We start from the raw sequence: 13189 nt of genomic DNA on the forward strand, positions 1-13189 counted from the left end.
GGTGTCGTGTAACCCGTACAACCCATACAAAGGGTGTCGTGTAACCCGTACACGTGTCGTGTAACCCGTACAACCCACACCAATTGTGTCCTTAACCTGGGTACACGCCACGTAACTCTCACGCGGTGTCGTGTAACCCGTACACGTGTCGTGTAACCCGTACACGTGTCGTGTAGCCCGTACAGCCCACACCAATGGTGTCCTTCCACGGGGTAAAGCCCCCGTAACTCCCAGCCGGTGTCGTGTAACCCGTACAACCCACACCAATGGTGTCCTTAACCTGGGTACACGCCACGTAACTCTCACGCGGTGTCGTGTAACCCGTACAACCCACACCAATGGTGTCCTTAACCTGGGTACACGCCACGTAACTCTCACGCGGTGTCGTGTAACCCGTACACGTGTCGTGTAACCCGTACAACCCACACCAATGGTGTCCTTAACCTGGGTACACGCCACGTAACTCTCACGCGGTGTCGTGTAACCCGTACAACCCACACCAATGGTGTCCTTAACCTGGGTACACGCCACGTAACTCTCACGCGGTGTCGTGTAACCCTTACAACCCATACAAAGGGTGTCGTGTAACCCGTACACGTGTCGTGTAACCCGTACAACCCACACAAAGGGTGTCGTGTAACCCGTACACGTGTCGTGTAACCCATTCAAGCTGCCTTTACACAATTCAAAACGGGAAGATGAACTATGCACGTCCGTTTTCCGACTTGCAAAAAGTGGAGGCCCTAGCGCTCATGGAGGTACAAGGCTGGAGTACTTCGGAAGCGTCGCGCCATCTGAATATAACCCGAACAACCTTGCTCGGGTGGCTCGCAAAACAAGACCAGCTTCACGTTCGAATTGACAACGGCATTGCGGTCAATCCCGGCCCCACATCCAAGACTTGTAAATTTGAAAAGGAAATTGTTAACATGATCAAGTTGTTCAGTGATTGTGACTCTAAATTGACTCGTAGTGCTATTCTTAAAGACTGTGACCATAGAATTCCTGAGTTCAAGAGATTGTCGTATGGGGCTCAACGACAGTGGCTGTCTCGGTTTTTGAGGCGCCATAACCTTGTGGGTCACGTTGCTCCTCATAATTTTCGGCAGACACCACCTATGACGAAGAACAGTGAATTCCAAAAAGTGGAGAAAATTGTGGACGAACCAGCTTTTCCTGGTGTGATTAATGGTGATTTGCCAATCGTGAATTTTGGTGGTAACATTTCCGAGTCACCGCTTAAAATGCCAGCAGAACTGTTGGAAAATCCCGTTGCGCAGTCTGCCCCGGCGACTGCTCCATCTGACATTGTTTCACTACTTAATAATGATGACGAGGTGGATGATAGCGCAGAATTTGTTGTGGCGTCTCAAGTTGTGTGCGAGACACAGACTACATCCTTTGCACCAGGCAGAAAGCAAATGCGCCTCGTCGTTCAGGAAAAGTATATTGAGACGTTGGACAGGGACATGTGGCTTAATGACGTGGTTATTACGTACAACATTAGGGAGCACATTCCTGCGTACGGAAGAATTTATGTTTTGGACGCGAATGTATTTGGAAATATATTTTTTGCGCTTAAGAAGATGGGTCGGAATATGTCGGAGGCTCACCCAACCGTTTGTGGGATCACAGCTTCGTTTCCTTACGAGGAATATGACCAAATCATCATCCCAATTTGTATGGGCTCACACTGGACGTTTGCAGTCGCTCAAAATCCAGTTCTCGCTGTCGAACATCTAAAGCGTTGCATGGTTCACGTTGACTCTTACGGTATTACAAAGGTTGAAACTGTACAAAAGGTTTTGTGCGGCTACTTTGATGAAGAAATAAAGCTAAAATATCCTGAGAAGAAGCCGGCTGAATTTAGCGTCCGTGGTGTTAATACAACTCCGATGCAAAAAAACTCCGACGACTGTGGTGTCTTCGCAATCTACTTCATGAAACGAGTAGCAGATGAGTTTATGAAAGGGAATAAGCTTCGACTTTGCAATGTAGAGAAGATCTGCACGATTCCAAGATCGGCTCGCTTCAGCGCATCGTCGTTTAGGAAAGAGATCAAAATGTTGCTGACTGAAGGTAACAAGGCAATATGCACTGCAAACGTTTAAGTCTAAATAAATTCAGTTCAAAAGTGAGTGAGTTAAACTTATGGATCAGTTCGATGAAAGTGTCAACCAGCCAGTTCTCGCACTCGAGGGATCAGCAGAGGCCTGACACCGGCGCTTCGCAAAGTCTAAAAGAGCGACACCCAAACCAGCAGCCTGCCGGCCGCCCTGCCGGGCAAGCCTCAAGCTGATCCGCGCCGCTAAGCGCATGCTGCCGCTCCTCTTCACCCGACTGCTGCCGCTCCTCACCTCCTGTCGCGTCCAGCCGCTCTCCACCTTCCCCACGCACGCCGCCACGCCGATGCCGGCGCCTCTGCTCGCTTGTGTGAAAATAAAGTGTGTGACCGAGTGTGGTCCAAAGCACCTAATGTGTGGTCCACAACATAAGGTATAAATAAATATATTTGTTTTAATAATTCAAATGATATGATGCTTCCTAGTTTTGGTACAGGTCGGAGCCAGTCGGAGGTCGGAGATTTTATGGTATGGCGTTAGAGCACCTTTAGAAGACGACAACACAACAGCCTCAGCCCACCATTATTATTAAGGACCTTTCTCACCCTTAGCACTGATCAGCGCCCATAATTATGGAAATAAGCTAAGCAGAGTGTCCCGTACCCGGGAACGAAGGGGTCATTCCAGGAGCTGCGCATCCCGGCGGGATGACCCGAGGCCCTGTGGCTACTCCTCGCCCGGCCGTCCCGTCAGGATGGTTCCCATTGAGCTTGACGGCTCACGTGCCCCTGACCGAGCCCGTTAGAGTGGTTCTATAAGGTGATCTAAGAATGCTGATTCTCTGGCGTCGTGGGACCAAAGCACCTAGCGTCATCAAGCCCCTTCCCAGAACTCCCTGTTGTCCCACGAAGGCTGACGACTGGTGAAGTGAACTCTTCTTTCTAAGTATAAGAGAAGTGGTGTGGTGTATGTAAGGTAGAGAATGTGGTAGACCTCTCTTCCAGTTAGCTCTCAGTCTTATATTTCCCTCCTTCTACTCAAAAGGAAGCCAAGCCAATAAACAAACTTCTATTTCATCGAACAGTGCTCCCATCTACCGTTCCTGCAGCCACTGAACAAGACCGTACTCCCTGAACAGCCGCGGACTACCCGACCAAGAGGAGGTATACAACATCTGGTGGAGAAGCAGGGTAGTCTGCTTGCTGGAGAAGGTCTAGTTTCAAGTGAAGACTCGCTGAGAACGTAAGAAGGGAGCTACCAAACGGACGAGATGACGTCTACTGGCACTGGAGAAGATGTGGGCGACTCCATCCGAGAGGAAGAAGGTCAGGCTGGGAGTCTACCTTCGAGGATGCGACCCAGTCTGTCGACTACGCAAGGCCTCCAAATCGTGCAGAACATCGTGGACCAAGCCGCTAACCGGCTTGGAGGGAACAGCCCTAGTACTGATGTCGAGCCACCCGCGGACGCTTTGGGCTCCGGGGTCCCATCGACCATCACTACGAAAGAAATGGGCCCAATGCTGACCCTGGACGGCGGAGGCGGTCGAGGTACGGTGCAAGGCTGGCTCAACTCCCTCAACTGGTTGAGGTCAGTGGCTCCCCCTGAGATTGCGGCGGATATGGAGAGAGCCAGGGGGGTCACTTGGAGACCCCCCCCTCCGACTCGAGTGAGGACTGCAATCCCGTCGTACCAAGGTTTCACTATCCGAACCCCGACTACGACGTATGGGCAGGCTTTCAACCCGTTGTTCTCTCTACCGACTGTCCCTGAGAACGGTGGACGTGCTTCCCCGGCGAGTATTGCTCCGAGGATCTCTAACGCTCCTCCTTGGGGTCTCTTGCCCTCTGGTGGCATACGAGGTGGCGTGGGGAACGCTCCAGCAGTAACGGCTCCCGCACCTCAGAGTGCTCCCTCTCAAGCCTCAGCTCCTACCATTCGATTCCCTACGCAGGACCCGGGGTCTCGAACTGCGACTACCGGTGGGATCGCGCTCGGGGTCGGCAATACAAGAACAACCAGAACTACCCGAGGAAACGGAGAGACTACGGCCTCTGCCGCGATCCGTCAAGATATTGCGTATGGGGGATATGGAGGTCACTTCTACTACGCTTCGCCGACGTACGGTAACACGTCTTCAACGACTAGTGGCCAGTATGGTATGCCCACTAACATCCGGAACGCTATCCGAATGCTTTAACCGCTCTACTCGGAAGGAGCGTCGGTGAAAAAGGCTCGATCCTTCTGGGAGGCCTTCGAGAGCGAAACTATCGGATTGGATGAACCTCTGCGACTCAGCGCTTTCCGGGAGTGCTTGAAGGGCAAGGTCGGCGAAGATTGGTCGATGTACTCGCGCATCAACAGCTTTGATACCCTGAGAACTCGGTTCCAAAACCAGTTCATCGGTCAAGCCCCGTTGCAACTGATCGAGAACCTTAAGAACACTAAGCGACCCCGGGGAATGTCCTTCGAAGTGTGGACTGACATGATTTTAAGCCTCTGCGATGATGCACAGTGCTACGATCCTCAGATGCGCTACCAGTACTTCTTGTCTGGACTTTGGAACCGAGATTGGAGGAACGCTCTTACTACGACCATGATTGACTCCATCCCTGCGGCCGTGGCCGTGTTGCTTCTCAAGAATATACATCGTCCTGTTGAAGATGACTCCGAGTTCGATAACGTTCCGTCCCCTACAGCTTCCCAAGAGAACGCTGTCCTCGAGCGCATGATGAACACGATGCAGCAGGCGCAGAATCTACACGCTCAACAGCAGCAACTTCAACAGCAACAGCAACAGCACTTGATGGAGCGTCCCTTGGCGGCCGCCTATGCTACTCCGGCGATGAATGTGGCTGCAGCCTACTCTCCTCTTGATCCGAACACTTCCCTGCCTTATCAACCTACCGGAACGCTTCCTATTACGCATATAAGGGGTGTTCGTGTGGAACCTGACTTGCGCACTCAATATGGCCTTCTCGTGAGCGGTCGATGTCACACTCTGGGGTGTAGTCGAATTCACTGTCGTCGCGGCAAAGCCACCTGTCCTCGCTGTACGGAGGTGGACCATATCGGTCCTGAGTGTGAGCGCGACCCTCGTAGCGGATTCCGGAACACTCAGCCGAGAAACGGTCGCAAGTGCATTTTGTGTGATGAATCGGGTCACATGTTGGCTGAGTGCCCTCTAAAGACGTCGCTGAAGAGACTCGGCGTTCCAGCCGGAGTAGCGGCGGGACCCGTCCTAGGACAAGCTCCCAACCATGGGTGATGGGGGCGAGAGGGAGGGATAGGGAGTGTCGCTCCTTCCTCTTGTCTATGGATCACACAAATGGGAACACTTTGAGCTCCACGGAGGAGTCGACCGAGAGGTATGAAGTGTGTCCCGTCGTGGGTGGAATGAGTTCCACCTTTCTGGCAGAAAATGAAACGACTGTGAGCAATGAGCTCATGACGAGAGCCGAAGAGCAACTACCGCTTGTGGATGACGGATGTACTGCGCCTGTGTGGAACGGAGTGTCGGTGGTCCCAAATGCAGTGGGCATTTTGGAGGATGGAACAAGAAGCGTTTGTGACGGAGGTAGGCTCGGGATCCGTGTGGGACGGTCCCTTGATAGCCGCGAACATTGACGAACGCTGGGGTGCGAACCAAGGAGTGCTTATGAGAGTAGACCAAGAAAGTGAGAGCGAAGCAATGAAATGAGAGCTAAACAAGGAAGGGAAGCGGAAGGACCGCGACCCAAGGCGTCCTCGGCGGAACGAGACTACCCGACGACGCCAACCGACCACAAGAGTGTGGTGTCGAGTGTGCTGGATCCAGATGAGGAAAGGAGTAAGTCCAACGACCACGTGCTACAGGAGGAGTTACCCCAAGACGTGACGGAGGTACTCGAAAGCCCACCCCGAGAAGAGTGTGGAGCTACATAAGCTAGTGTCCCAGTCTCAAGGGCAGAACCACGCGAAAGATAGGAAAACGTGCCCCCCCCCGGAAGAAACGACTCCAGAAAGGACTCTGAGGACGTCGTCTGTACTAGTTTGGCAAAGGATGAACCCGAGAAGGAGCCTTCCTTTGCGAGAGTGTTCACCGAGGAAGAGCTAGATGCTTTGGAAAACGGGGAGCCATCTGAGCTGGCCGGATAGAAGGAACAGTATGACAAAGAACTCGAATACCGACTGTTCCCTCTCGATGAGGTAGAGCTAAAGCGCCGGTTGGTCGAGAACGCGAAGCAGTCGAAGGCGTTGTCTCCTGCCGAATGAGTGTTCTGCTCGGTCGACATACCTGAAGAAAAACTAGCGAGGACCCGAGATTCTTCCCCCGGTCGACTGTCTACTCCGGAGTACTGGTTGGAATGGTTCCAAAAGACGCTAGCCTCGTCCGGAGAGGCGAAGCGCGCCAACCGTAACTTCATAGAGGAATCGCCGGTCCTGATCAACTCTGTGACATCGGGCGACTCGGATTACCGATACGAAGGAGGCGGGACTTTGACGAAGCGGCTCTCGTGGCAGGATGTGCCTAAAACGATTGTCCACTTCCCGGAGTTGAAGATACCACCTCAGCCGGGCGATGTGTGTCTCGTGGACCCCTCCGTGGTGGAAGATAATATCGCGCTGGCCCTGGAAGGTTCTTTAGAGAGGCCCTCTGACCTCAGCCGAACCGAGCACGGGTTGCTGGTCTCTCGAGAAATTGTGCCTGGCCCTTTGCGTGCCGTGGTGCGACGAGCAGTACATTTCCTCGTAGTGAATGTGACGGGTGTGAAGGGTGTATTGGCGAAGAATCGCAAAAAGAAGAGAAGAAAGATAACCCCCCCCCCCGCCCATACTGAGCTCCAAGACCTCCTAACCAGGACCGGGGATCTGCTTGATCGCCTCGTAGCTCCCTCTGATTCGCGATTGAAGGAGTTACTAACTAAGAGGATATCGGACCTCTACGAGAAGGATGCTGATCAACTACGCTTGAAGATCCTCGAGAAGAGTTCACCCTGCTGACTCTATCGTTCCGAGCGGCCTGGTCCTAAACACTTTCCAAAACCGAAGCAAGTCCGTTCGACTGTCCTCTATGTTCAACGACCGTACCGAAGCCGTCGGTCCGATTTGGTTTTCCCGAGATAAGGAAAACGGGTTATACGGCTATGTGAACGTCGTCGCCGACGCTCCAGAGCCCCGCCCAAAGCTGGGCCTGGTAGAGGTACCGAGTGCTGCAAGGAACAGGTCGGCCGAAGAGGAAGACGAAGTCGTCCCCTCGGAAAGCGGGTGGTCGGATCAGTGGGGGGGGCGCGGAAGCTCTATCGTAGGGGTTTATCGAGAACCGCCCGGCCGAACATCTCATTGACTCCGGGGCCGTAGCGTGCCTAGTACACCGGTGTGAATTGAAGTGTCTCAGCTTAACTAACTCTCCTATCCTACCATACGGTGGTAGTCTGATCGGTGTGTCCGGGTCAACGCTCGTTATCGAAGGCGTTATCTACTGCCTGTGACGTTGAAAAAAAACTCATGCGTTGATGGCAGCTCCCTGGTTGACAGGTGCCACCCCCAAACCCTCACGCATGCGCCGGGCAGCTTGGAAGTATTCCTGCCGATGGTCGATGTCGTTCGTGATCTCGCGAGGCGCATGGATAGCACCCTCCTCTTCCTCTTCACCCGAGGAGCCGAAGAAGTTTCAATAGGAGTAACCAGTATTATTTTTCTCCCGGAGTGGAGACTTCGAAGCCGTGCGCTTTTAAAAGGGCTTGGCGTATTCGGCTTTGGTTGCCTTAGCATGCGCAAGACCCTCGATTTTTTTCTGTCGTCTGATCACCGCATCATATTTTAATGATCCAACGACCGTAGTCAGCCCGTTCTACTTTTTGTAAGGACTTTGCGAATATTTGTTTTTTACTTCACCTGGCACTCACCACTGCCACCGTGCAATGAAGGCGCGCGGCTGCACGGTCATTGCGCTATCTGCTCCCGTGCACCCCACCCGACGAATGCATGCGCGCACGATACATAGTCTTTTAGTAACTTTTATTGCATGTAAAGTATGTATTTGTTTGGAAATCTGATAATAATATATTAAAGATAAGCCAAATATTAATAATATAAAACATTTTACTATTTAGCTTTATAATAAATACCAGCCTTACATTACCGTGCTATTGGCTAATATTTGGACGCAAGTAATTGGTTAAAATAATATATGTTGCTCAGTTTGCAAAATGGTGGGCCTATCGTGCAAGCAATGCGAGGCGAAGATTGACCCGCTTCTACTGAACCCGCAGCGGTCTACGACGGACCCCCGAGCGCGCTGCGTCTGCTGCGGGAAGCTGCAGTACGGCTACGCATTCCGTACAATCAGCGGGCGGGACATCGTGCGGCGCTGTATTGCCTGCGAGAACGGCCCAAAAGCGGTTGAGTTTTGGGAGGAAAAGCCCCCACCACCTGATTCGGCCGAAGTGCGCCGCCAGGAAAGCCTGGCGAACGTCAAGAAGGCGATGGGCCCTGACTGGTACCCCAAGAAGAAAAAGAGGCGCAGCCGCCCTCGCAAGCTGACCGCCCGAAACGCCAAGTACATCGAGCGAAAGAAGCAGCAGATGAGCAAGTAATTGGTAAATACACCCTTTAAGGCCCCCACATTCCTTCCTATCTTTGTATTTAGTATACTGGCTGACCGGGCGAGGCTCAGGGTCGCACATATGGTAGTCAGCCTATGGCGCAGTCAGTATTGTTGACACACCTAAACAGCGTAGCGCCTTTCAAATAATATTTAGCACATGGTATCTACTGTGGACAGCCGCAAGCTGGCCGTTTCTATCTGCGTACGCGTCACACGTACACTCCCTCACTTGGACAAAGGCAAGCCACGCTATCTGTATCGTCAATGTTCACAGAGTATATTCCACTAATGTGCGCTCATAAATTTAAACTACAGTTTTGAGTGAGTACTACGTGCAACAAAACGGTTGCTGTCTACATAGATACGAGCACGTGTGCGGTAATGCAGACCGTACAGGTGGATGTTCCAGGTCGATGTTCCTGTATGCAGTTCTGTATTTTAGTGTCCTGTCCATAATGGTCGACATATGAGCTCGCTTAAGTCGCGGATGGCTACAAGGTGTACCCGCCGCGCGCGTATAAAGCACTACTGCTAAGAGACGCGCGACCAGCTTGCCTATATCGCTGCGGTATGGCCTGTGCCCAGTTAGTGACGCGCTGAGTCATATAGGCTATTCCATTAGACGCGTAAGCACAGTAAGCCAGCACCATGACGCAAAAGTACCGAGAAAGCGAAAGTGACCCAATGTGCTTTGGCTACCGCGAGAGCGTGGCGCCGACGAGCTTACGAAATCAGCAATGCACGGACATAGCAAACAACACGCCAAGCTGATAAGTAGTGGCGAGCGTACAGCATCTAACGTACATGAGCTACTATTCGATTCAAATCTAAAGACCACTACGATATGATAATCTGCCTATATCGATATGTATTCGCATGTTCGTCATACATATCAGAGCTTGCTACTCGGAAAGGATCGACGCCGCTCTGTCAGTCAGTAGCTTTGCAAATCAGTCAGTAAGTGCAAGTAAGATCAATGCATGCGGAAGATAGTGGAAAACCCTTCGCTAATATCATAAGCAGCTCAGCGGAAGAATTTCAAGGCATAATATTGGTGTTTTGTGGCAACCATCGGCAAAGCATACTTGCTCTAAAAGGTACTTCGCGGGATAGGCTGATTAAACCTTGCTCTAATAGACCGTCGCAAAAAAAAAATGGTGTCGACTGTCTCACAGCGATGACGTGACCGATGGTATTAAGGCTAAGTAGGCGTATTTCCTCCAGCTAAACTGAGATCCCTCACCGATCTATGCCAATTTGGATCATCATTGAAACTGACACGTCTTCTGAACAGCATATATAAACGCTTTAGCCACGCGCGCCTCCGATTCGTGTCATTTTGGTAGCTATTTGCTCAAATGGTATTAAACAAAACCTTCCCGGGTAAGATGGTGCTCATCTTGCAGATCACGATAAACCCTGGTCATGTCTACCACAACATGTGAGCACTATAGATACTGTGTGCGGTGTTGTTTTGGAACGTAACATAAGTAGATCACAGTATACATATATTATATGTAGCTTCGCTCTAAGTAGAAATTCTAAGCACACCGCAGCGCAGCGGAGGTGTCCAGCCTACGCTACGCAAACCAACCATGCCCAAGCGTCCGCGGAGCGGGCGCCCAGAGCGCTAGTATATACATATATTTCCAATTCGCCATGGTGTGAAATTGGCAGAATAGCACTGTGGCTTGGGGGGTATCTCTCTAGCACTTTCCACTCCTTAACATCTTTGTCTATCACAAAGGTCTGGATTTTTCTCCGCGAACTGTTATGCGTTTAAAAAATTCCATAATTGTTTCCATTGTCTCCACCGTTTCGTTAAGCGCAACAACGTCCAGTATAGGCACGCCACGTCCAGTTGCACTAGTCACCAGGTGTCCACCTGTATTTACAGAAATATAAGAGACAATTAGTAAGGTTGCTACAACAGAGATAAGGGTGTCCCGGAGATAAGTGTGCTTGGCGTAAAGAACGCCCCAAAGCTAAGGGCGCCTAATGAAACAAAATTAAAGGAAAGTTGTATGACTTCGCACAATTAATGAGCGATCTTTTCACTGTGAAAACAACAGCGTGCCAGACGTTGCCGCTGAATTCAAGAACGCGGTACGCATGAACCTGAAGGAGACAGATGTGCGAGAGCGTGTCGTGCAGCTCTTCCGAGCTAGCAGGGAGTGAGTGGAGGAACGAGGCTGGTCAGACATTTTTTTGGACAAGGAAGGACAGAAGTTAAAGTGCAAATTGATGGTTGCTTCAATTGAACCTCCGTCGTTGCGCGAAGAAGTTGAAGTCATTCTTTCATATCAGAATAGGGCAGCACGATCGGATGAGAAACTGCTGTATAAGGTGATAATTGAGAAGGCCTTTGAGCATGAACGAGCGTTTCAGCGTCGGAGGCGCTAACGCACGGTGGTGAAAAATGATTTTCAGCCTGATGCACCGCACTCTGGGGGCTGTCCGAATAAAAAGGCCCGCACGGTGAAAGCAACTGATTCACACCGAGAAGCTCGTCCGACCGGCCAGCAGCCAGGCGCGTCAAAATTGGAGCCTGGGTCCAAGTCTAAAAGACAACTTAAGGCACCGAAAGGAGGATGCTTAAAGTGAAAAGGGGATCACTGACTGGTCCGTTGCCCGGAAGCCACTCACGAAGAGAAGACGACGTTGCTTGAGGCAGCAGCATGAGCGCCGAGATCGTGAGAAAGCTGAACGGAAAAAGACTTCACAGTTGTGAAGGCTGAAGTGCATCAACGAGTGCCTAGATGGCTAAGTAAGACTTGTCCACCTAAACGGGGTGCACTCAATGCCCTATTGCGCTGATTCGGGGGCGGATAGAAGTGTGATCGGACGGAAGCAGGTGATGGAACTAATGAGAAAGGATGTGTCGGTACGGCGTAAGGATTTGGCGGAGAGGTTCCTGTCAAACCAGCGGGTGGACACACTCTCCGGGCTAGAAGCAGAGCTGATTTGAAGTTGCAAATAAACACTGCAGCTGGTCCTGTTCGTATAACGACTCCTGTGCGATGTTTGATTATAGAAGAAGATGAAGAGGAATTCATTATTGGTAAAGAAGTACTAGTGCTTCTGGGTATCGATGTGGATCGACAGCTCGAGCAGCTAGTGGAGAATGTGGATGCGACAGATGACGACCCAATAGAGTTTGATGATGACGTTGCGGTCGGTGGAGTGTTTGACACCGAATTAAAGGAGGGAGTGGGGAAAATACTGAGAGCTGCAGTTGAGTATGGCTTTCCGGAGGAACGACTTGATGACTTACGTGTGGTGGGGTAGATGTTCGACATCTGGAGATTAAAACTCGGTTGCGACCCTCCTGCAAAGGTCCTTCCACTTCTGATAAAGCTAAAGGAAGGTGCAACACCGCATCGATGCAAAGCTCGCCAGTATCCACCTCATCTCCGAGCAATCCTGCGTGAGTTTAATGAGGAGCTCGAGAGAATGGGCTGGATCTATGAACAGCCACAGAGCAGATGGGCTAGTGCTGCACTGCCGATCAGGAAGCCAGGCTCAGATGAATACAGGCAGACGGCATATTACCGAGTAGCAAATGATAAGACTGAAGCTGCAGCAGGAGCAATGCCGATACTGAAGGTTGTCTTAGAACATGTTCGAGGCATGCAGCATTTCGGACTTTTCGATTTTTTGAAAGGATTCTGGCAGCTGCCCCTCGCCAAATATTGCCTAGAGATCTTGTCCTACATGACTGATTCCAAGGTTTACACGGTGACCCGCGTTCCACAAGGGTGCAGTGATGCCGCGATTCACTTCCAGCGCACAATGAAAAAGTGTTTTACGGAGTTGCTATACAAGCACTTACTAGTGTGGGTACATGATTTGCTTCTTTATGCTGGTACAATTGACGAGTACCTCGAAAAGCTAAAGCGATTATTTTGCCTCGTGAACGACTTCGGTTTGAAACTAAGTGTGAAGAAGTCTAGATTATAACAACAGAATATGCGATGGTGTGGGAAATGCATCGATGGCGATGGGGTTCGACATGACCCCGATCGCATCCAGGCACTCCGTGGTCCAAAGACTGCTGGGGAACTCCAGCAGTTGCTCTGTGTTGCAAATTGGTTACGTGAGAGTATTGTGAGCTACGCAGAAGTGATGCAACCTCTCCAAACCTGTCTCAACAATGCATTGAGGAACACAAAGCGGTATGACTAACTCACAAAAATGACTGGCGTCATCTTTCAATACTAATAGATATTGGCTTGGTCCGAACGATTCACCCAAATATAGAAATTCAAAGTGCAAGGCTTCATTTCGGTTGGCGCTGCAAAACGTTTCTCCCCACGGCCTTGGAATGATTTTACCCCCTTTTACATGCTGGCATAACAAGCATTTCGAAAAGAAACGATCCACTTGTCTGCGAAGATCGGCAATCGAAAATATTTGAGTCAGCTGACTCATCATTGCATGGCGACCCCGATGTCCTTGGGGTCCACAGTGTGAAACGATGAGCAGGCGACGTAACAGCACTGTCCCCTCATTAGGAATCCATCATTAAGAGCCTCTA

The 13189-nt window shown here is 51.0% G+C and overlaps 1 protein-coding gene across 1 annotated transcript; it reads left to right on the top strand.

Annotated features, from left to right (window-relative positions):
• Positions 1-10247: 10247 nt before the first annotated feature.
• Positions 10248-11620, top strand: PITG_14814 (uncharacterized protein; the record flags this gene model as incomplete). Its single annotated transcript, XM_002898972.1, has 3 exons — positions 10248-10285; positions 10725-10826; positions 11485-11620. 3 exons carry the CDS (start codon positions 10248-10250, stop codon positions 11618-11620), a joined length of 276 nt encoding a protein of 91 aa, XP_002899018.1.
• Between the last annotated feature and the right edge of the window lie 1569 nt (positions 11621-13189).

This window comes from Phytophthora infestans, genomic scaffold (genome assembly GCF_000142945.1).
Source record: "Phytophthora infestans T30-4 supercont1.33 genomic scaffold, whole genome shotgun sequence".
In the NCBI taxonomy this organism is placed as follows: domain Eukaryota; phylum Oomycota; class Peronosporomycetes; order Peronosporales; family Peronosporaceae; genus Phytophthora; species Phytophthora infestans.